The 24,616-nt window shown below is 42.5% G+C and overlaps 1 protein-coding gene across 4 annotated transcripts in view; it reads right to left on the reverse strand.

Annotated features, from left to right (window-relative positions):
* The window catches only part of DAAM1 (dishevelled associated activator of morphogenesis 1), a 3,124,549-nt gene that overhangs the window by 802,088 nt on the left and 2,297,845 nt on the right, over positions 1-24,616 (reverse strand). For all 4 annotated transcript variants that reach the window (XM_044074460.1, XM_044074457.1, XM_044074458.1 and 1 more), the window contains one exon: positions 1,493-1,631. In XM_044074460.1, the coding sequence (XP_043930395.1) occupies positions 1,493-1,631 (139 nt within the window). The remainder of the gene's footprint in view (positions 1-1,492; positions 1,632-24,616) is intronic.

Genomic DNA, 24,616 nt, shown 5'->3' on the forward strand with positions numbered 1-24,616 from the left:
TGGCACACTCAAGACACATTAACATGATGCCCTTCCACAACACAGCAAAGGAAATATCTATATGGGCTGTAGCTGTAATCTGGCTGCTGCATGAACACTCAATGTGTTGTTTAGGAATATGAATGCAGACTTTCAACAATGTCATCAAGAAATCTTATCTGTGCTATGTGAACAGCACAAAGGAGCTAGTGGCCTTGGGGAATGCTTTTCCTTATCTAGCCAGTGGGTTATGTTGTACATCATAACAGGTGTGTGAATCTCTGAATGCAGGATCTTTCAAATCTTGCTGGTATAAGATGGCTATAGGAGAGCCTAACCAATGCCCTATTCAAGTAAGACCTTCAATATTACATCCCTACAATTCAAAATACAGCACACACAGCTCTGCATGCAAAAAGTGCAGTCCAAGATGAGTGCACAAATGCCAGAGTTAATGCCACGTACACACTCAGTGACTGACCAGAACACTCAGTGAAAATGCACCACCATCACCAATTAGCTCTATACAACTTATTTAAAAAAGATTATACGAACCTAATATAAACAAACTGTATAACAATAAATCTTGCTGAACAGTCACACGTGGCTGCGTTATTACTCATACCATGACAGCTTATCCTCTTTGGCTTCAATCTCAATGAAATTTTAGCAAGGTATGAGCAAAATACAGCCAGTCCAACATGATTTTTTGCTTATTTGCAACACTGTATGAGTATACGTGCTAATAATTTGGTACTTTCACCTACTTAACAACCAACTCCCTTTATTTGGTCACAAACTGCTACTTCACTTTATTGGCAGCCTCAGTATATTGTACTCCACCCTGTTTAGATGTCCTTCTGTTAGCATACTTCTGTTATACAACTTCCACCACTGTAACCATGGCACAATGTTTATGTCCTGCTTTCACATTAACTTTGCATACTACAGGTACTAGAATAATGCACTGGATTCTATCCAATCTACTGACTGGTCTGCTAACTCTCTACATACTGTTAATACCACTACTATCTCTGTACAGTGTCTTACTTCTCTATGATTTTAAACACGTTTATGTTAAATATACTTGTCTGACTTTTGGCCTATGTCATGGTTGAAATGGATCTTCTACGCAATTCTCTTATCTGGATAACAAAAAAACCTGAGTACTGGCTCATGCTGACACATCCTCAAAAGGCTTATTAATGAGTGCAGCAAGAGTGCCACGAGGTATAAATGTTTGCCTGCTACAAATGACTATGGTTAAACACAGACTTCTCCACCAACAGCAACACATAAGATATTGCCTCTGCTGTCAAACATCAACTCTGCTACAAACACATCTATTAAAACAAATCCCCCCAAATCCCATGGAGATTATATGGAATTTTCTAGTTAAGCACACCTATAAATTATGGCTCAAGTTGTGTCAGGATGTATAATGGTGCTAACCTCTGCACAGTATCAAACATGACTGTCCTTAAACAATGAAGCTAAAAAGAATTGCTCTTACATTCTGACCACGTGCTTCACATTGAAATTTTCTAGCGGTGAGACATCAGGATCAAGCCCTTTATCATTCTGGATAACTATCTGCTGAACAATTCTGTCGAGTAACAGCCAATACTGCACAGTACTGCCACCTCTCTTATCTGAAAAAGAGAAATTGCAACACATCGCCTTGTTAGAAAACACAATTAAATTTCAAGCAAGTCTGAAATTCAGAGCATTCTCTTCATTTTCGGTGTCTGTACAATTCTGCACATGTAGGGAAAACAGCTGTAGTTCACTGCAGACAATTTGAAATATGAAATACTCCACCTTAGTACAAAACATAAAGGCACTATCTTAAGAGATTAACACTCGCTACATAACCTTCATGAAGGCACACATGCTGCAGGTTGGAACATCTGCATTTATCATTCTTGTGCCCTCTCATAGTTCCTGGTGCACTGTAGTACCATATGGACAGTGGACTATATCGCCTGCTGCTTTATTTGAACTTTTGTGTTTTTTGGTAGCAATTTTTTTCATTCTTTAAACATTTTAAATGGAATGACAATGTGGACAATGGAATGTATTGTCTAATGTTTTATTGAACTTTTGAGTTTTCTGGTAGGTATTTTTTTATTCCTTTAAAAATGGTTTGAAGGACCAATAAAACACATCTTGGTTAGTGCTTTTACATGTTTAAAAAGAAAATCAAGAATTATATATACTTTACTGTTTTCTTACTTGTATCACTTTCTATTTATGTCATGCGTCTCTCTATGTACTTCACTAGACAGTGTGTAAAGTGCTTCTGGAAAAAAAAAAAAGAAAAAAAATGACCTGACTAATTATAAGTTATATACTCACCATGACTAGGTATCTGTGTTGTCCATTTTCATTCTTCCTCATTTATGAGTTACGGATCTGATCCTCTGATGTGACTTGGCCACATACTTCAGACTTTGAATCCAGCTCTTGTACTCCTTCCTCTATCCATAATACCCTACTCCATTCCTACTGCCTCAGATCGAGTTTGCTACTCTATTTCCCCAATAGCTGTGTTGGCCTTTTCATTCTTCCTCATTTATGGGATAGAGTTGCCAGCTACGATGACCTTGGCTGGCCCCCAAGGCAGGACATTCCGGAGTACTGCTAAACCAAATATGGCTGTCTTTCTAGACATGATGCCCAATTTGTAATGTGAAACAAAGGTATAAGTCTTGGACCATGTACCTGCTGCACAAATGTCATCAATAGATATTTTGACTAAAAGGTGGATGAAGTAGACATGGATCTAGTTGTTTGAGCATAGGGGAGGTTTTGGTAATGTCATACCCTTCTTAGAGTAAATCCATGAAATACAGTCTGTATTCCATTTAGCTAGGGTAACTGGAAATTGGTTAGCCTAGGACATTTGGAAGAAAGAAAAACCAGGTCTGACTTTTTAAAGCATCTTGTCCTGTGAAAAGTTAAAAACGTAGTTGTCTGTGCACATCGAGGAGGTGTAGCATGTACTCTCCTTTACTGGAAAAATTAGAAAAGAAAACTGGCAAGTGAATGAACTGGTTGATGTTATTTTCAGAAGCCACTTTAAGTGAAAAATGGATAGTCTGCAAAGAAACCTTGCCTTTATGAAAAACAATGTAAGGGGTCTTTGCCAAAAAAGCCTGGAGTTCAGATATTCATTTTGCTGAAGTAACTACAAAGAAAATGGTCTTCCATGACAGAAATTTTAGGTCAGATTTATCTGATGGTTCAGAGAGTTTTTGTGTTAAACCTTGAAGTACCGCAGCAAGATCCCAAGATGGTTAGGGATCCCTTATTGGAGGTCTCAGAAGAAAAATGCCTTTCATAAAGACCTTACAACAATGTAGAAGAAGCCAAGAGAAGGGACTTATTCCCCGTGTGGAAATTTGAAATTGCTGCTAACTGAAGTTTAACTGTTGAGAAACTAGTCCCCTCTTTGAAGAGAGTCTTCAAAAAATGAAGACTAACAAACTGGTGCAGAAAAGGGATCAATCTGTTTATCTATTAGCCAAATAGAGAATCCTTTCCATTTATGTTTATAAACTTTTTTGGTAGAGCCCTTTTGAGAAGTCAAAATAACATCACAAACTGGGGAACAGAGCTTGGACTAAGTATTACTGGAAATGGAGAAGCCATGCAGTCAGCTTGAGGGCCTGAATGTTGGGATGTTGAATTTCTGATGGGTGACAGAGGAGATCCTTAGGAGGCTCCGGTATCCATGGAGGAACCATACTTGCCAAGGCCAGAAGGGGGCAACGAGGATTACTGAGCACTTCAACCTGCTTGCTTTCTGCAAAAATCTTGGAATCAGGGGAAAGAGGAGGATAAGCATAAGAGAGGCCAGAGAGTTAACTGTGAGAACAGCATCTCTTGGTGACTCCATCTTAGGGGGAATCAGAGAAAAGTACTTGCTGCATTTGTTGTTGAGAGGGGTGGCAAATAGGTCACTGCAAGGTTAACCGCAACACCTGAAGATCATATTTGCTACCAAATGATTGAGACACCAACTGTGAGGCATCAGAATGAATCTGCTTAGTTTGTCTGCAAGCACATTGGTTTCCCCTGAATGTGCACTGCAATTAGAAAGTGGTCTGATGAGATCACCCATTCCCAAACCTCGTGGCCTTTCCACAAAGAGGATATGATCAAGTTCCTACTTGTTTGTTGACGTACCAGACTACAGACATGTTGGCTTGAACTGTAACAGTCCCCAAGGGAAGAATATCTTGGGATGCCTGGAACTCTGAAAGGACTTCTCTCATCTCTAGGACACTGATATGCAAGTTGGCCTCTTAGGGGGACCACATTCCTTGGGAAGTTCTTCCCAAGAAATCCCCCACCCCAATTGTGAAGTGTCTGTGGTCACTGTGGCTACTGGGTTCAGTAGAACAAAGGGTCAACCCAGAAAAAGATAGATTTTATCCAGCAGTGAATGTGTTGCCTGCAAATTGGGGTGAGTTTTACTTAAAAGGACAGGGGTTGACACAGAATGGACCACTGCACAAATAGATCCCATTGGGGGTCCTGCATAAAGAATTGTGCAACCAGGAGTAGTATTATGGCAGCTGACACTGACCGAAGTGCTTGCAGTAGCAACCTTGCTGGAGGAGATGGATTAGAAAGCACAGCCTGAACTTGGTTTATGATGGAAGCAACTTGGTGGAGGGGTAAACATGCTATCTGTGTTGTTGTGTACAATACTGTACCAATGAACTCCAAGTTCTAATCTGGTGCAAGCTTTGATTTGGCAAGATTTATCATACAGCCCAAAGAGTTGCACATCTGAAACAAATAGTCCCTGCATGCTGCAGTTGATGCTTGGAGGGGGTGGTGACAGTTCAGTCGTCCAGATATGCGAAACACCTGGAATCCTTTCAGTTTCAAGTGAGCTGCAACTACTGCCATGCATTTGGTAAACACCCTGGGGGCTGTGGTGAGTCCAAAAGGCAGAGCTCTGAATTGATAAAGACTGGCCTCCAGCCGAAAGTGGAGAAGTCTTCCGGATCATTTGTCTATTTTGATATGATAGGACTCATCCTGAAGACCGACAGAGCACATCCAATGGTCTTTGTGTAGAAAGGCAGGATGGATTGTGACCATTTGGAACTTTGCTTTCTATACATACGGGTTCAATTTTCTTAGACCCAAAATGGGTCTGAGGTCCCCCGTTTTCTTTGGCACTAAAAAAAATATGAATAAGTTCCAAATTCTATCAAGTTGGGTGGGACCTTCTGGATGGCTCTTTTCTAGCAGCTTTTGTATTTCTTGCACTGCACGCCTTCCTCTGATTGGGTGAAACATCAGGAAGTTTCTTCCTTTGACAATGTGGAAGAAGGGAAAAGGGTATGTAGTTACCTCGGGATATTATTGTTAGCACCCATAAATCTTTTGTAATGTTTGTCCAGGAGTCTAGGTGCAAACAGAAACTACACCTGACTGCCTCCAGAGTTGGACCATTGGGCAGCACTTCAGAAATGTTGATCGGACTGTCTGAAAAAGAATCTCTAAAGCCCTGGTTCTGTGGACCTCCGCTGCTTCTAAGGTGATGTTTGCCATTAAAATTTCCCCCTTGGCATCTGGAAGAATTTTCTCCATGAGAATCCTGGAAAGACTACCTGTCAGGCGACTGGACAGAAGACCTGTGTTCTGCTAGCTCTTTCTTAGTGGCTGCCACCAACCGGGACTCCTTTGCTCCTGTGGGGTCTGTCTGCAGGTGGGGCCAAAAACTTGTCATAGTGCTTGGGGATGGGCTCAACAGTATCTGGCTCCTTCCATGTCTGTCAGGAAACCAGACAATAAGTTCATCCACCGGGGGGGGTTACCCAAGATGAAGACAGACCAGAACTAAAAGCCTCTAAGAACAGATTCTTCAGGAGAGGGGGTTTGGGATGACAAACCACCCTTCTGCTTCACGATCTCTAGAATATCTCCAAAGGATTTGTTATCTGGTGGTGATCTTAGGGATCCATCTCCTTCGTCAAAATTGGCGTCTTCCATGACAGACTTCAATGGGGAGTCTGTGTGTGTCGCCTCTTACACATCCTTGTCCGGGGCACCTCTTCCATGGGATGTTCAGGAGAGGTGTCAGATGAAAGGCAAAGTTCCTCTAATGGAACTGGCTAGAGATGCGTTGTAACTGGCTGTCTCTTTGAACAGGTCTAACTGCTTCAGAGCCTGAACCAGATGAGAGTAAGGGGGTAGGATCTGAAAAATGAGAAGACAGTTATCTCTGGAAACAAAAAGCCCTTTCCACCCCCTTGAAGGCTGAGGGCCTGGGAGAAACCTCTACCTGCCCCCTCAGAGCTTCCAAAGAGAAGGTACTTCTGGGTCACCCCATTATCTGAGCCTCAAGGGGAGAATCTGATACAAACTCTCCAGGGCAGAAGCTCCGAGGGGAAGGGATGGATCCAACAAAACTGGGATCAAACTTACCTCCTCAGATACGACATCGACACTTCAACTCCGGGACCTGTTCTGATCCGAGGCAACCGAGGCAGAATCAGTCAGGAAAACAATCAGAGTTTTTACCATCAATGTGGTAATTCACGGGAATTGGGTTTTTCCCAAAGGGAATGACTACACATTTTTTGGCATTGAGCTTAAGGCTATGGTTCGGACACCAGTCATTGGGTCTCAGTGAGGCCTTTCTGTGGGATGTCAACATCACTTGGGGAGTTAATAATAGCTCCCAACTTGCACTCATCTGCAAACTTTGTCAGCCAGAGTCCCTTTGTGTTGGCCTGGACTTCAAAGAAGTAGATACCAAAACAGGAGAGGACCTAGAACCAAACCCTGTGGGACTACACTCATGACTGGTCAGCAGTAAGACTTGGAGTCAGCTACTTTCACACTGAAGGTTCTATCTGTGACTCAGTCTGCAACCCACCTAGTGATATAGGGACTGATGCCTCGTTTAGTGAGTTTTTCTATGATTCCCGAGTGGGGAATGGTATTAAAGGCCTTGGCCGGATCAAGGTAGGGTGTATGAACCACCTTGTCTTCATCCACAGCTCTGGTGACTGACTCAAAGAAGTCAACCAGGTTGAGCATGCATGATCTACTCTTCACTAAACCAAACTGTGTGAGATCCAGAGTTTGGAGATTTCCTATATCCTTATTTATTAGGTCCATGATGATGTGTTCCATAGCTTTGCATATCAGACTCATTAGGTTAATGGGGCGATAGCTCTCAAGGTCTGTAGTTGCTCCTCCTTTGTGGAAAGGGATGATTGTAGCAGTGCACCAATTCAGTAGGGATAAAGCCTGAGGTGAGGTTGTGACTGAACAGGGCACACAGGCGAAGTGCCAGTTGACTCTGCAGTTCAATAGAAGCAGTACTTTTGACATTGAACAGTACCGTTTTAAACTGTGCAGCAGTAATACTGGGTGGACGTTGAGACAGGTGTGAAATTCAACTTGCTATATGCATCTGTCTTCAAAATATTTCTGCAAGGAAGATCAATAACATTTGTGGAAGCAGAACAGTCTAAGGAGGAAATAAAGTTTAGTCAACAAACAGTGAGCCAGCAAAAATGAAGGGGACTCTGCTTTTCAGTTTTCTGACAACAGAGACTTTGCCTGCAAAATTTGTTTCTGTTGCCCCAAAAGAAGATGCTTGAGTGACAGAACAAAACATCATCTGACCAGGAGTAGTAGTAGTCAGGGTATGAACCACAGACTGGTATTGGGAGGTTGAAGTCTTCAGGAAGGTGACCAACAGCACTGTGAAATTAGTTCACATGGAAAACTGTAAAGCATTAATCCCATTACTTGTATTTCAGACACAAACTTCAGTTCTGCAAGAATCTAGTGTCTGAAAAAGAATGGAAGTTTATTAACTGTTAAACTGCGAGAAACTCTAAAGCATTATTTATTTATTTTACATTTGCTGACTGGGAAAGTCCATCTGGGCACAAAGGTCATTTTTCAGTGGAGGCCAGGGAGAAAAGGCCCAGCACCTGCCATACAAACAAACTCTTAAGTTATACACATCAACAATGTGAGACAGAATACAATTAAAATACATTTTACAATGTAAAATAGATAAGACAGTATTGATACTTACAGCAGTAAGGCTTTTTACACAAATTATGCTAAACACTGTCATTAATGTCTTACAAAGGACCCTGAAGGGACTGAAGTAGTAGCTAAGTTAAAAAAAAAAAAAAAAGCTCCTATTAATATTTGTGTAAAAATATCATAATGTTAATTTGAATTTTTATATTTTAATAGCATGTACTCAAAGTTACTATAAATCTGAGGTGCAGAAAGTTATATCAGCAAGTGCTGCATATGCTAGTAATATTAAAGTAAGATTTTTGTTTCTTAATTGTAATGTATCCAATCATACCAGTAACAAGATAAGACTGGAAAAAAGCATGTTAAAACAGTATAATGTTGTGTTTTTGAACTCCTGGGAAGGATATAAAGTGTACTGATCATTTTGTACCCTTTTCCTCTGTGGAGCTTTTCTCCCCGGGCCTCCGCTGAAAATGGACATGTACCAGTCGGACCATCCCGGTCAACAAATGTAAAATAAAAAAAAAAATAAAATACACAGAATTAAAAGATAACTTCCTCCGTTTCCATTGAGATCAGTTGTCTAGACTAATTCCTTAGTTTAAGCTACAGGCAAGATTTTTTAATAAGCCAATACACTTGACAAAACAATGAAGATAATGAAAAGTGTGGCAAATTTTAGTACTTTTTGTATTTGCAAAGTTATTAGCTGTTTATTCTTCTATAAGCATCTGCTTTTATCCAAATACAAGGATAAACCAGGTGCAAGCAATTAATCATGAGGTCTAAATGATGTTATTTCTTTTTTTCAATTAGAAAAGGCATTTTTATGGAGATGAGGAGTCTGCAGATATAAGCAATTAATCTTGAAAGGTCTGAAAAGTGTGCTCTGAGTGAAATGTACATAGCCCAATACAATTAACATGTAAAGGAAAACTGGAAAACAGTTCAGTGAAAATGAAGTTTGAAACTGTGGGAAGTAAATAGTTGCATAAGTAGTTGGGCCTCCTCAGCAGCACTAGCAATTTAATGCATTAAATATAACAGTGCTCAATTTAGTTTATTTTAAAGGTAGATATTGCACTTTTTCTTAAGGGTAAAAGCTGAAAAAAAATTTTGAAGCTCGTTTCCCCCCTTTCCTGCAACTAGTCTAGTCCAGATACAGACTTGCTGTATCCAGGACTGTTTGTAACCTTCTGGGCACCCAAAGTCTTTCTGTGTTGAAGGGAAGCCTTCTAGCTTATCAGTGGGAGTGGTAAACACTAGGTAGCCCATCTACCACAAGAGGAGTGGTTTCTGGTCCAGATATTGTGGTTAATTGGCCTTTTGGGCAGTTTCTTCCATCTCTTTCAACTTTTTGGCTTAAAAGCCTGTGTTTGAGCTTGTTTCCCCCCGTTCCTGTAACTAGTCTAGTCCAGATACAGGCTTGCTGTATCCAGGACTGTTTGTAAGCTTCAGAGCGGTGCCAGAGTCTGCTCTTTAATGCTTCCCTTAGATCTACTTGTTCTCTCCTCTCCTGCACTTATACTAGCTTATTAGTCTAGCACTTTACCAGACATCTTGCAGCAATTATTGTAGTACACAAAAGTGCTACTAGCACTAAACGTTCTACAAGGAAACGGCTCCAGTACTTATTATCAATGCCCACCCCTCCAGGCATGTCTAAAGGTTAGTTCCCTGTGCTTTCTCCTTTTAACCTGGTGAACTTGGGCATCCTGAGGGAATTTAGCAACTGCCTCATGTACACCAACAACCCTCTCCTCTTACCTTCCAACACTCAGACTTGCGAGAGATGCACTTGTATATCCAAATTGGAAGAAGCCACGTACTCTCCAGCCGAGACCGGAATAGCTGGTCAAGAGAAGGTCAACACTTGCACCAAACCACATGGAACACATAGCCCTTCAGAACACACACCAGCACTGCCTTCACATAACACAATAAAAAACTACCCAAACAGCAGATACCTCCATTGCAGAAATGCACTTGACCATCACAAGACAACACTAATCACAAGACACACAACTCTCTCCACTCAACCAAAACCCCCAAGGCAAAACAGCATGCCCAACACACTAGTCATAGGTGACTCGATAGTGAGGCACACTGATGTCCCACTCACTAGGTTGAATAAGGAGAAAGAAACAGGTCAGCTGCATGTCAGGTGCCAGGATCTGGCACATAACACACGCACTCAGGTCCCTCAACAACAGGTACAAATATGACTCTGTCATTGTACATGGGGGTGTGAATGACCCAAGACATACCTCCCTGTACTACATGAAAAGAGACAGAGAGGAGCTCTTGGATTATGTAGCCCAGGCGGGTATGACCCTAGCCCTGAGCAGCATCCTACCATCACCCAGAATGACACCACAGTATAAGCAGAAAATGATTGAGTTCAACAACTGGCTAGGTTTTTGGTGTCATTCTAAGGGTATCCATTATCTGTCTGCTTGGGATGACATGCTTGACAGACCTCAATGCTTTGCAATAGATGGCTTGCATCTGTCACCCGTGGGCTTCTGGATACTGGCCAAGACTCTTGCCACCCCTATAGTGCCTTTTTTAGGTGGTGTTCTGAAGACCAAATTACCACTGTAACATCTACAAACAAATGCAATCTGAGGGCCATGCTGCTCAATGCTAGACGTCTAAATCTCAAAATGCACTCACTTGAAGCACTCCTTAAAATGGAGAACATCGACATTTGTGCCATAACAGAGACCTGGTTCAAGGCTGCAGAAAGCACCCCTGCACTACCAGGCTATAACTCATTCCACACCTTTCAGCCTCAGAATGTGGACTGAAGCTCCAAAGGCGGTGGTGTTTTCATATTCATAAAGGATGCACACACCTCCAGACTAGTAGCCCAACATAACACATCTGAGATACTTCAGGTGGAGCTAACATTGGGTAAGACAGCGATTTAGGTAGTAGCTTGCAATAGGTCCCCAACCATGTCCCAAGACTTGCACTCTATGTTCCTAAGCACCCTGGAGAATATTAAGGTCCAACCTAACACTCTCATACTGGGCGACTTCAACTACCCCTCCATTAACTGGGAAAACTACTCATGTACCAATACACTTGCCCAACGTTTCCCAAAATTCATTAATTCCAATGCCCTGGACCAGCTCGTTCTTACCCCCACTAGAGGTAGCAACATCCTTGACCTGGTCATTGCTAACATGGGTGACCGTTGCTCTACACCAATAGTCAACTCCTCCCTGGTTAGATCCGACCACAAACTAATCACCTTGGAAATCTACATCCCTCCCACTCCTCCCGCAAAGGTAACCACCAAGAAAAACTTCTCCAAGGCTAACTTTGGGCTCCTAAAATCAGAGGTAGCTCACTTCACTGCATTCATTGAAATAGAGATCAGTTGGCATGACCGCCAGATCATACACCAATGCACTGCATGAACACATACACAAATGCATGCATGGCTCTTGCCATACTCAACAGAACCAAGACGCTCTCCTCCAAAAACAGGAAGCCAATCTCGTGGTCCCCCTGCCATAAACAAACTACAACAAAAAGTGAAAACTGATGTGGAATAGGGTGAAGTCCCAAAACTGGAAAACCTCCCTTATCAGCCTCAACAAAAAAGTTGAGATCCCTCATCGAATCCTCTAAAGCTAGCTATGAAAACAGAATTGTAGCAGATAGTAAAGAGGACCACAAGGCCTTTTATAGTTATGTAAAGAATCTCCACAGCAATAGCCAGATTTGCTCTGAGCTACTGCACAGTGGTACCTCCTATACCAATCCAACAGTGTTTAATATCAAAAACACAAAAATCACTTACGCGAACGGTGATTTCCACGACAAATAATGTTGACTCATACATATTAATTAGACTGTATGGTCGACACAACAAAATCGACAATTTCTGTCGATCATACTTTGTAAATCCATGCAGCGAGTCCCTGCCTGTGTACGTCCTTCTAAACAGATGTACACATGAACGTCGACATTCCGACTGTCGCTCCTGCCATGTTCGAGGAGGAGGCTGTCGTGCATGTCAATGTCGACCTTTTGACTGTAAATCATCCAACAGATATTGCCAATATAGTGGCCGATAGATTCAGTGCCAACTTTACCCCCCCCAAGTGACCGGTCACAATACCAGTAGATTGTCAGGTACCCAGTATTACTGCTGCACAGGTTAAAACAGCACTGTTCAAGTCCAAGAATACAGCTTCTATGGGACCTGTGGGAACAAATATCCAGGTAATTGTTATGGCTAGGCTTGTATAGGCCCTAGGGCCAGCAGCCTAGTACCAACCTATGAACCTATATCCATGGCTGTGTTCTACATGAACTACAGAGTGGACTGGCACCTCACCTGTGTGCCCTGTTCAATCACAGCCTCAACCTCAGGCTTTGTCCCTACCAAATGGCACACTGCTAGTCATCCCTCTCCACAAAGGAGGAGCGACTACAGACCCTGGGAACTATCGCCCCATTAGCCTGACAAGTCTGATGTGCAAAGCTATGGAACGCATCATTATGGACATAATGAACAAGAATATAAAGAATCTCCAAACTCTGGGTCCCACACAGTTTGGTTTTGTGAAGGCAAGATCATGCCTGCTCAACTTGGTCAACTTCTTTGAGTCAGTCACCAGAGCTGTGGATGAAGGCAAGGTGGTTCATAACAGCCTACCCTCACCTGGCCATGGCCTTTGATACCATTCCCCATTCAGGAAATATAGAAAAACTCACTAAGCTAGGCATCAACCCCTATATCACTAGGTGGGTTGCAAATTGGCTCATAGGTAGTACCCACAGTGTGAAAGTAGCTGACTCCAAGTCAGACTGCGAACTAGTCATGGGTGGAGTTCCACAGGGTTCAGTCCTGGGTCCTCTTCCTGCTTGGTATCTACTTCTCTGAAATCCAGGCCAACACGAAGGGACTCTGGCTGACGATGTTCACAGACGATTGCGAGTTGGGAGCTATTATCAACTCACCAAGTGATGTCGACATCCGACAGAAGGGCCTCACTGAGACCAAATACTGGTGTCAGAACCATGGCCTTAACCTCAATGCCAAAAAATGTGTTGTCATCCCCTTTGGGAAAAACCCGGTTCCCATGAATTACCAGATTGATGGTAGTCCACTGAACACAGAAGGCGTTATAACAGATCTGGGAACACAGGTTGACAGCAACCTCTCTTTTGACCACCACACTGCCACTGTTTTCAGAAAGTCCTTCTATGTGGCACATCTCATTACTAAGGGTTTTGCGTCCAGGAAGAAAGAGGTCATTGTCTCCCTCTACTCTTCCCTCATTAGGCCAGTCATTGAGTACAATGCCCCATTTGGCATGTACCTCACTAAACACCTGCAACAACTGGAGAGGCTGCAAACATACCTCACAAAGAGGATCCTAGGCCTTAAACATTTGTCCTATATGGACAGACTAAAAAAACTCCCAACTATTCTCTGTCTCATATCGCCTACTTAAAGGCAATCTCTGCTTGACTTACAAAGCCATGTCTGACCGAGCTCTGTTAGAAATGCTACAAAGAAATCCCAATCCCTCTGCACCACATGCTCCAGAGACCTCAACCTTATTACCACAATCAACAGAACATGCTGGAGAGACAGGCTCATACCCCAGAGACTACCCATGCTATGGAATAGACTTCCTGTACATGTCAAGCAGAGCAACTCACTGGCCCTTTTCAATGGAAATCTTGATGAGTGGATGGGAAATAGAAAATTCACCCCAGGGATCACTCCAGTGGCTTTACTCGGCAGAGCCACTGGGAACTAAGGTCGGGTAGCACAATACCAGGGTAATCCTATGGGCTAGGCTTCTAAAGGCTTCAGGGACATTAGCCTAGTACACACCTATGAATCTAAGATGTCTGGTGTCTGTCTGGAGATTACAAAAAATAAATGAATAAATCCTAAACCCTGTCTGGTCTGGTGAGGCTTACTGCATGTTTTTTTTTTTTTTTTTTTTTTTTAGGAGTTTGCAACCTCTTGTTTGCCTGCCTCCTTCTGATGGTGTAAGTTGCCTGGGAGGGGGAAGGAGGCCAAATGTTAACGTGAGATGAGCAGAAATGTATAGCCATGCACATTATTTCCTTGACACTTCTGTCCAGCGCGATGGCCTGTCACACAGATGGAGACAAGTTTGATGCCAGACTGAATACACAGGTGGACAGTTCAGGAAATCCTCAGGAATTCTGCAGCTGGCTCAGAGTAAAAGCTAGGATTCTGCAGGTTCACTCTGGCTCTAGGTTGGCGTTCATTTGAGATGCACCAATAACCTCAGGAGTTTCTATCCAAAACCTGCTCAAAAGATAGCTTTTGGGTCTTGTGGACACTTAAGTTCTTCACACTCTTCTGGTTTCTGGCAAAGGTCTGCTAAGGAGTGAGGAATTTTACCCAACAGCCATGAGCATCTTCCACTCATTTGCTGTAGAGCCACTTGTCTTTCACCAGGGGGTCCAAATACAGAGGATCTATCAAATGGGGCATTGGCAAAGGATGCCTTGAAGTTTTCTATGAAGCCACATAGCTTGAACCAGGTAGGTCTCCTTGTGGCTATGCCTAATCTGGCCACCTTCATTGCTCTACCTGCTACATTATGGCCAAGCCTCGTGAACTGCAATAACATGCTGGACACAGTTACCTCTTGAGACTATAGCCTGCAGTGTAGAGATCACGACACTGCAACTTTTCCAATATGTTTAGCAACTCCTCTGTATCATCATCATGAGACTACATCACTGTCATGTGTGTCAATAATTCAACACCCTGATGGTGAAAGTATCTGATATACGTGCAGGCTTCCCCATCAGTTCCATGGCCTGAGAAATCTGGGAAATGGATCCAAGAGCTGTTGGTGGCAGCCATCACCACAACAGAAACCACAACTGATGGCTTACTTCATGCTTGTCTGTCCTTCTGGGGCCAGGGGATCTTATCTAGTTTATTTGGGATAAGGTCAGCCATATCAGTCTCTCTCCATGACTTACCTACAATCAAATCACTCATGTGATATGTGGCAGGGTCCACCCAAGATGCAGGTAGGAAAGAGCAGAAGGCCTCCTGCAGAATTTCTTCCTCAGGGGAGGTTGGGTCTACTAGCAAAGAACCGATCTGTTTCCTAATTGCAAGGATATACCCAAACACAGTGTCATCTAAAGAGGGCTGATGAAAAGTCTCCCTTTATCTAATTAAGTGCCTGGGATGGTGGACTCTGCTAAGGGACCAGGTGCGTCCTCTTACACTTCCTTTTCCTGGGGACAGTTAAAATACATTTAGCCAAATGTTCAGAACAGGATTAATCTTCAGACATCCCGGATCTTTGGCCATATTATTTGCATCCCTGCCCTCCTGGGAAATGAAGAAAGACCCAATGGTCCAAATTAAGAGTTCGCTTGGGGAGCAGTTGACATCAAGGGTATGCCTTTAGCACCTAAAAAAACCTGACTGACTGCACTGGCAAAGAGTACAGATATCTTTGGCTAATAGGGTAAATACTGTTGGCACCAAGATAGCCAGTCCCACTACTGACGTTGATCCTCAAGATTCAATGCCAAATCAGTGTTTCTGAGATATGGGCCAAAAACCTAAGATAGCTTTGGTAGCAAAGGTAAAACACAGATGATGACAGTGCTGACTGATGTCAAAAGAAGAGCCTGTGCCAGTCTGAGAATTCCAGTCTGTGACAATGTAGAAAGCATTAGGAAATTGGTCAGCTCCAATAATCCTTCTGTCTGTACCATGTCCAGAGAAGGAAGGAGTGTATTGGATGATGTCTTCCCTAGCCACCCTAGCAAAAGACAGAGAAGATAGAACATCCATTTCAACTGGAGCCTCAACCAGAGCCATTATCATTCTGTTCCAAATTCAAGTGCAAGAAAGGATTCTGCATGGACCTAATCAACATCAATAATATGGTAGAGGAGGCCCTCAATTCCAAGTACCTAGGTAATTATTACTCCAAGGGGAAGCTATCTAATATTCTCCTTGGAGTAGGGCCTAGCACTACTGATACCTCAAGCTGGGAAAACCCAATAAGGGGTCTTTGATCTACATGAGTGGATAGCATGCAGTCCTGGCTACCTTAAGTGAGGGAAAGGGTCGATCCTGCTCTTTCTGCACCCTGTAGTCCTCACCCCTTCGACCCCCCCCCCCATCAGAAGGAAGAAGCCCTTTTAAAACATGTTTTTTGCCATGTCCAGTTACCAAATATTTTAAATATTTTGCAGAGTTATCAAATAATCCAACCCCAAGCTCACAGTAAACAGACCATATGTATCCCTAGGAGGATTTTGTGACCACACTTTACACATTCTTTTAAAAGTTGTGGCCTAATCCCTACCCATATTCAAGAGAGCATGCCCTACACTAACTGCACAGCAACGGAAAAAAAGTAAATTGAAAAACGGCCTAAAAAAGCATCAGTTGTGGGCGGGAGTAAGAGAGGTATACTAAGTGAAGTACAAAAAATGTCACAAAACTAGCCGGCAAACCTTAACAAAAACAAGTTTGCGAGGGAAAAAGTGTACTTATCACCTTAAAAATTTACTTTATCTAAAAAGGAAGCTCAAGGCTGGGATCACACTGTTGACACTACATGGCCAACAAGATCTGGAGGAAGGTGGGAAGCACTATGCATTATGGGACAGAAGGGAGGAGTTCAAACTTGGGGTAGTCCTGTGGGTGCTGGAACATGCACTGTCTCTGGACATTAGACTTGTCTTTGAAGTGGACTGACTAGATCAAGTAAGATCTTTTTTCTCACCAATGCAACTTAAGGGTCATAATCAAGACTACTGCAATAAAGAGCACGAGGAAAGGGGCATGAGTCTGGTATGTTTTCCTTGCTATCTGGCTGCTTTCTTTTTCTAAATAATTGGAAAAGTTCAGTAAAGGAAAAAAAGCAAGTTATTTACATTTTGAGGAACAGTATAAGCCTTACTAGTCCCCTGGAGATTACCATTTCAGAAGGGTCACTAAAAAGCAGCTCACCCTTGATGTAGTGGTCCATGATGGGATGGTGACGCTTCATCACTACACAAGAAGATGCTAAAACATGCACATTCACTGTGGACTGTTTCCCTTGATCCCCTTAACATTCCTATGACTAGCCCCAATAAATTCACTCTAATTTCAATGCTCTTGCCCTTTTATTGATTTGTTAAAATTTGTAGACAAGGATAGAATATGGATTGTGGTGGCCTTATTTCAGGTTCAGATTGGGGGTAAGTATCAAAGGTGAATAAACAAGAACATGTTTTGGAACAATAGCTGTTTCACATACAAATGTGATACATACATACACACATACCATGTATTACGTTAAGACCTCGATGGCAGCATGTACAGATAGTATATTGCAGTAGTAAAATCTTAAAATACGCCAGCTAAATGTTAATCATCTTGAAAAGCTGTTGTTAAAAGCAAGGCTTACAGCTAGAGTGATCAGATCTTTGCATCTCATAGAAAGACAAATTAAGGCCGACAGGGGAGACTCTTAGTGGGCTCTGACCACAGGAAGATTTGCAAGCACCAGAAGAATCTTTGGAACTCCTGTGGATTTACTCAAGGAGTACTAGGAAACTACTTGTGGATATATCAGAAGGACCTGCAAGGCAACTCGGCTGAGCTGCGATTGCTGTGTTCCATTAGGAAACTTTAAAAAAAAAAAAAAAAAATACACAGCTAAACTGTAAACTGACCACAGTGTTTAGTAAAAGTGAGTAAATGTTGTGTTAAAGGAAGTAAACTTTGATTTTACATTTCACTGAAAAAAACTGCACTTCAACTAAAAAAGCATCTCCAGTGTGTTATACCTGGTACATTACATCAAGTCCACCCATCTGTTGCCAACAAAGTCTGTAACATACTTTCGAAGCATCTATAATAAAGCCTGGTGTGTAGTATAACATGCTTACAATGTACGGCATCACACACACTGATCCTGCAACAATAGCTAACCTATTAGCTGACAGGGTTGGCGATAATTTCACCCCCCCCCATCCCCTTCAAACATTTCTTTAAGCATTCCCTCTACATCTCCCCCACATTGCACCTCCAAAGAGCAAGTCATGAATGCTCTCTCCATGGCCAAAAACGCAGCCTCTATGGGACCACATGGCATCCTATATTGCATTTTAAATGGTCTAAAACATGAGTTAGCAACTCCATTAGGTACACTCTTCAGCCACAGTCTGAGTACTGGTTTTTGTCCCTGCTGAATGGAAAACAGCAACTGTCATCCCCCTTCATAAAGGGGGTACAGCAACAGACCCTGGGAACTACAGACCCATAAGTTTTAACTGGCCTTATCTGTAAAAGGCCATGGAACAAATCAACACGGACCTTATAAATAAGAATATAGGTGATCTCCAACCCTTGACCCGACTTCTCTGAAAATGTCATCAAAGCCACAGATGAATAGAAATCTGTGCATACAGCCTACCTTGATTTAGCCAAGGCCTTCAACACAATCCCACATTCATGCATCACTGACAGACACTCCCAGCTGAATATCAACCCTTATGTTGTTGCTGACTCACCAACGGATAACAATCAGTCAAAGTTGGGGACTTTATCTCAACCAGCAGACCTGTCAGAACTGGGGTTCCACAGGGGTCAATGCTGAGTACCGTATTGTTTGGGATATACTTCTCAGAAGTTCAGGCCAAAACAAAGGGGCTGTGGCTGACTAAGTTTGCTGATGGCTGCAAATTAGGTGCAATCATTGGATCCCCAAACAATGTCAATATACTTCAAGACAAACTTACACAAACCAACGACTTGTGCCAAAAGCCATGGACTCAAACTCAGTGCTAAAAAATGCATCATTATCCCCTTCAGTAAAAACGATATCCCTGTAGAACTATCATAGAAATAATTACATCCTAAGTAACAACTCAGTAGTGAGACACTTGGGAACTCAAGTTGGCTGTAGCCTAAACTTTCACCATCATGCGTCTACTGTAGTAATGAAGGCATTCCACATCGCACACCTCATTAGCAAAGGCATTGCCTCAAGAGTGAAAGAGGTCCTAACTCTCCTGTACTTGATACTCATTAGGCCAGTAATTGAATACAATACCCCGCTTTGGTATGTACCTTACCAGGCACCTGCAGCAACTTGAGACACCTCAGAGATTTCTAAACAAGAAAATTCAGGGTCTCCAGCACGTCATACACTGACAGACTGAAGTCACTGTCACTGTACTCGGCTGCCTATGGACTTACTTACAGGAGACTTGTGCTTGGCCTACAGAGCAATCTTGCATCCAGATCTAATGGAAAGGCTGCATATTCGCAAGTGAAATGGGACAAGGATCACTCGCTCCAGGGACCTTAAGCTGGCTTGCGACATAAATAGGACCTGCTGGAGAGAGAGTTTGCCACTTCTCTGGAATAGGCTACTAATTCACATCAGAGCCCCTCTATGACCCTGTTTAAGCATAGCCTGGAAGACTGTATGGGAAACCATAAATTCATGGAGGGTAATTCACCTATGACCCTCTTAGACATGATGGGCAGTTGCTATTAACTAAGATCTCTAGTTTAGGCAAGATCCTTTATATTGGGTTTCTCTAGTATTACACTGGGTACGTACACACGGCTAGGCTTGTAAAGACCTTTGGGTCAATAGCCTGGTAACCACCTATGAACCTATAAATATGAAAATATAACACAATGCCAAGTATGCACTAATAAAACCTTCCCGGGTGAGAGTAAACAAACTAACTTTTAAACAGTCACAGTTGGAGACGAGTCCAAGAAAGAACAGAGAAAATACATACTTTTGCTTTGGGATTTATTAGTGTGTTCAGGAATGCCACTGGGCACTCCAAATAATTCTAGAGGTGTACTTCCACTTTGTTGTGAACTTATGTGACAAATTTAAGAATCTACCTACAGCTTGTTTTACCAGGTAGTCTTCGTACTTGAGTCTAAATATGCACTGTGACCTCAAGCTTCTGAAGGAGGATGAGAAAGATTCCCAAAAGTCTGGGACTGAGAACTGAGAAACAAGTGTTGCTACACTGTTATTTAAAAAGTGGTGTTACTAGTAAAAAAGCAGTATTGGATGATGTAAACCTTTCAGGTATGGAAAGGAGTTTAACTTTATTTTGAATAACAAAAATTTAAGAATGTCATTTCTTTACTGAATTGTAAGCCAGTAGACCTTTTTTTTTTTTCTTTTTTAAGAACTGAGCAATGACATTCCTTTCTAGGTGCAATACTGAAAAAAAAAAACAGATTTAAAAAGAAGTTTTTTGAAGGGAAGTAAAATATTTTTTGAGAGCCTGAGGCAGTTATTGCAAACCATATTACAACTGAGCAAGCTGCAGAAAATGCATTCCTTGGCAGCAAGTAGGAGGAAGTATGAAATTTTTGAGGAGGAGAGAAGCAGCTGATGAACTCTAGACCCGGCTTGTTCAACATGATATTGGACGCTAAAAGTCTGCCCTAGCTACAGTCCCGGGTATTTAAATGCATTCTGAATCCACTGTTTTCTAAAGCTGAACCACCCACACCTCTCTCACTTGCAACTGAAGAGTTTTCTGAATGTTTTTTCATATGGACTAGATTTATATATTTATAAATCTTTGCTGGAGCTGTAACAGTTGTATGTTTATTCGACTTGAGTTGATTTCATTTTAAGTGCAGACCCGGCAGCAACATCTAAATGACTTCTTCAAAGTCAGATTAAGTAAATGGAGACTGAAGGACTCAAAGGATTATATAACAAAGCTCATTAGCAGTCCATAGTCTTAAAGCGTCTGCACTAAACAGCCAGACTACACAGTGGATCATTTTTTATGTAGCCAGATTCTGGCTCAAAATGAACCTCAGTGGCAAAGCCCACCAACCAAAAATAAAACAATAAACACAACCAGGAACTGGTGGGTGGATGAAATACTGAGCATCATATGCACCATATCTACAATAAAGCAGGCCTTGCATGAACTGAATGAAAATGAAATCTTAACAGGCTTTCCTACTGGCTTCCTACTCCTTGAAGCTGAGAAGAGCAGAGACTCCAAGGGAGGCATAATCCAGAGTTTTATTTACTTAATTCTAATTTAAAAATTAAGATGTTACTGAGGAAACAGCAGTCATCTAGATAAAAGCTGAAAAGACAGGAAAGGTTCACTGACCAAGCAAGTTTTATACAGCAATGACCTTCATTCCTTCAAGTTCTGCACTTTGAGGATTCGGAAAGAAAAAGATAAGGTGACTTTTGGCTAGCATCTAAGGTCAGCTATGCCACCTTTCTCACAAAACTGTGCAGGGGCAACACAGGACACTTGCTCTAGTTATTATGAGCTTGACACCAGCCAAAAGTGTGGACAAGGAAGGACATATGGGGTGGGATGGCAAAATGAAGCACTGAAAGACAAGTGTAGAGCCTGTTGGCAGCACTGCACTAACTGTTGGCAGCCTGGTCTTGTACATCTACTCAACATTCTGTCAGGTGCTTGTAAGTCTAAATGATCAGAAATGGATATAGGGTGTCAACCACCACTCATGGGTGGATGTAGCAATGGAATATAACCCCTCAAATGCTAAGTTCAGAGCTAAAAATCATTTCAAAAACTTAAGATCTCAATTTCCCCTCCCTTACCAGACGCACGTTACCATAAGTAAGCAATGTGAGATAGTACTACATCTATTTTCTCACCCAAACAGGTATTAGGAGGATGCACTCTGACTGAACTCACACCTATCACTAGACAAGGAATTAACAACCTCCTCTACAGGACTAAATGCTGGACTTTGGAGCTTTACTGTATACCATACATACTCTTGCCTGACATCCTTAAACAAATCTTCCACTTGGTCTTTACATTGGAACCCTTCATTACTGCTAAAGACTAAGCACCTAATCAAGGTGATGAACTCTCTCAATAAAAAAAAAAAACCCAAAAACTCCTCTGTGGTGGTCTTGACTGCTGACTTAACGACTGCAGATACACTTCAAAGGTTTTGATTTTTATGCAACAAAATTAGGATCTTTCAACGCCCTCATTCCTCCTTCCGGTCCATGTTCAGTGATAAACCCAAACAGATTTTCCTTCACTAGTAATGTTAATGGCAGTGAAGGCCACAAAGAAAAAGTGGAAAAGTGATATTAAACCAAGAATTGAAGAAGTGTCAGAATTAGTTGAGACATTAAGAAACCACAGGTTCATAGTTGTGTACTAAGCTAATGGCCCTGGAGCCTTTACAAGCATAGCCCATAGAAGTGCCCTTGCATCGTGCTGCCCGACCTTAATTCCCAGTGCCTTTATCAAGTAGAGCTACTGGAGTGATCCCGGGGTGAACTTTCTATTTCCCATCCACTCATCAAGATTTCTCTTGAAGAGGGCCAGTGAGGTGCTCTTCTTGACATGTATGGGAAGTCTATTCCAAAGCATGGGCAGTCTCTGGGTTATGAATCTCTACCTCCAGCATGTTCTGTTGATTGTGGCAATGAGGTTGAGGTCTCTGGAGAATGTGGTGCAGAGGGATTGGGATTTCTTTAGATGTAGCATTTCAAAAAGAGCTGAGTCAGACATAGCTTTGTAAGTCAAGCAGAGATTGCCTCTGGAGTTTTTTTGAGTCTGTCCATGTAGGACATGTGTTTAAGGTTTAGGATCCTCTTCCTGAGGTAGTTTTGTGGCGTTTCCAGCTGTTGCATGTATCTAGTGAGGTACATGTCAAATGGGGCATTATACTCGATGAGTGGCCTAATGAGGGAAGAGTAGAGAGAGATGATGACTTCTTTCTTCCTGGATGCAAAACCCTTGGTAATGAGATGTGCCACATAGAAAGACTTTCTGACCACAGTGGCAATGGAGAAGAGGTTGCTGTCAAACTGTGTCCCCAGATCTCTTATAACACCTTCTGTGTTCAGTGGGCTCCCACTGATGTAGTAATTAGTGGTAAAGGGGAGGACTACACATTTATTGGCATTAAGCTTAAGTCCAAGGTTTCGGCACCAGTCATTGGTCTCAGTGAGGCCTTTCTGTAGGATGTCTACATCACTTGGGGAGTTAATAATGGCTCCCAGCTTGCAGTCGTCTGTGAACTTTGTTAGCCAGTGTCCCTCCATGTTGGCCTGGACTTCTGAGAAGTAGATGCCAAGCAGGAGAGGACCCAGGACCGATCCCTGTGGGACTCCACTCATGACTGGTCGGCAGTCTGACTTGGAGTCCGCTACTTTCACACTGTGGGTTCTGTGAGCCAATTTCCAACACACCTAGTGATATAGGGGTTGATGCCTAGTTTGGTGAGCTTATCAATAATTCCTGAGTGGGGAATAGTTTCAAAGGCCTTGGGCAGATTGAGGTGTGCTGTATGAACTGCCTTGCCCTCATCCACAGCTCTGGTGACAACTCAAAAAAAGTTAATCAGGTTGAGCAGGCATGATCTACCTTTCACAAAACCAAACTGTGTGGGATCTAGAGTTTGGAGAGTTCCTATATCCTTGTTCATTAGGTCCATGATGATGCACTCCACAGCCTTACATATCAGATTCATCAGGCTAATGGGGCGATAATTCCCAGGGTCTGTAGTTGCTCTCCCTTTATGGAAAGGGATGATTGTAGCAGTGTGCCATTCGGTAAGGACAAAGCCTGAGGTGAGGCTGTGACTAAACACGGCACACAGATGTGGTGCCAATTCACTTTGTAGTCCATGTAGAAAAAAATCCAGAGATAATGTCAGGTCCCATGGAAGCTGTATTCTTGGCCTTAGACAATGCAGCTTTAACCTGTGCTGCAGTAATACTGGGTGCCTGGCATTCCTACGGTATTGGCCTTTTAGGGGAGAAGACAGGAGTAAAGCTGGCACTGAATCTGTCAGCCAGTATGCTGGCAATATCAGTTGGCTCAGTATAGAAGTATCATTATGCAGTAACTCAGAGCAAACCTGGGTATCACTGTGGAGATTCTTGACATAACTATAGAAGGCTTTGTGGCTGTTTTTAGTGTCTGCCACAATTCTGCCTTCATAGCTGGCTTTAGAGATTTTGTTAAGGTTAATAAGGGAGTTTTTCCAGTCTTGGGACTTCACCTTTTTTCTGCAACAGTTTCTTCCTTCTGTTGTAGAGTTTATTAATGGCAGGGGGGCCACCAGATTGCTTTCCTTTTTTGGAGGAGAGCATCTTGTTTCTGTTGGGTACGGCTAGTTCCATGCATTTATTTACGTGATCATACAGTGCATTGGTGTATGATTCAGCAGTCGTGCATCTATTTTCCATTAACATGGGTGCCGTGAAGTTAGCCACCTCTGTTTACAGGAGCCCAAAGTCAGCTTTGAAGAAGTTTTTCATGGTGGTTACCTTTGTGGGAGGTGTGGGTGAGATGTGGATTGCCATGGTGATTAGTTTGTGGTCGGATGTAACCAGGGAGAAATTGACTATTGGTGTAAAGCACCGGTTGCTCATGTCAGTAATAACCAGGTCAAGGATGTTCCTTCCTTTAGTCGGGGTAAGAATGAGCTGGTCCAGGGGATTGGAATTGATGAAGTTCAGGAAGCTTTGGGACAGTGTCTTGGTGCAGAAGTAGTTTTCCCAGTTGATGGAGAAGTAGCTGAAGTCACCTAGTACGAGAG

This window comes from Protopterus annectens, chromosome 6.part0, assembly GCF_019279795.1.
Source record: "Protopterus annectens isolate FY-2018-M chromosome 6.part0, PAN1.0, whole genome shotgun sequence".
NCBI classification, from domain to species: Eukaryota; Metazoa; Chordata; order Ceratodontiformes; family Protopteridae; genus Protopterus; species Protopterus annectens.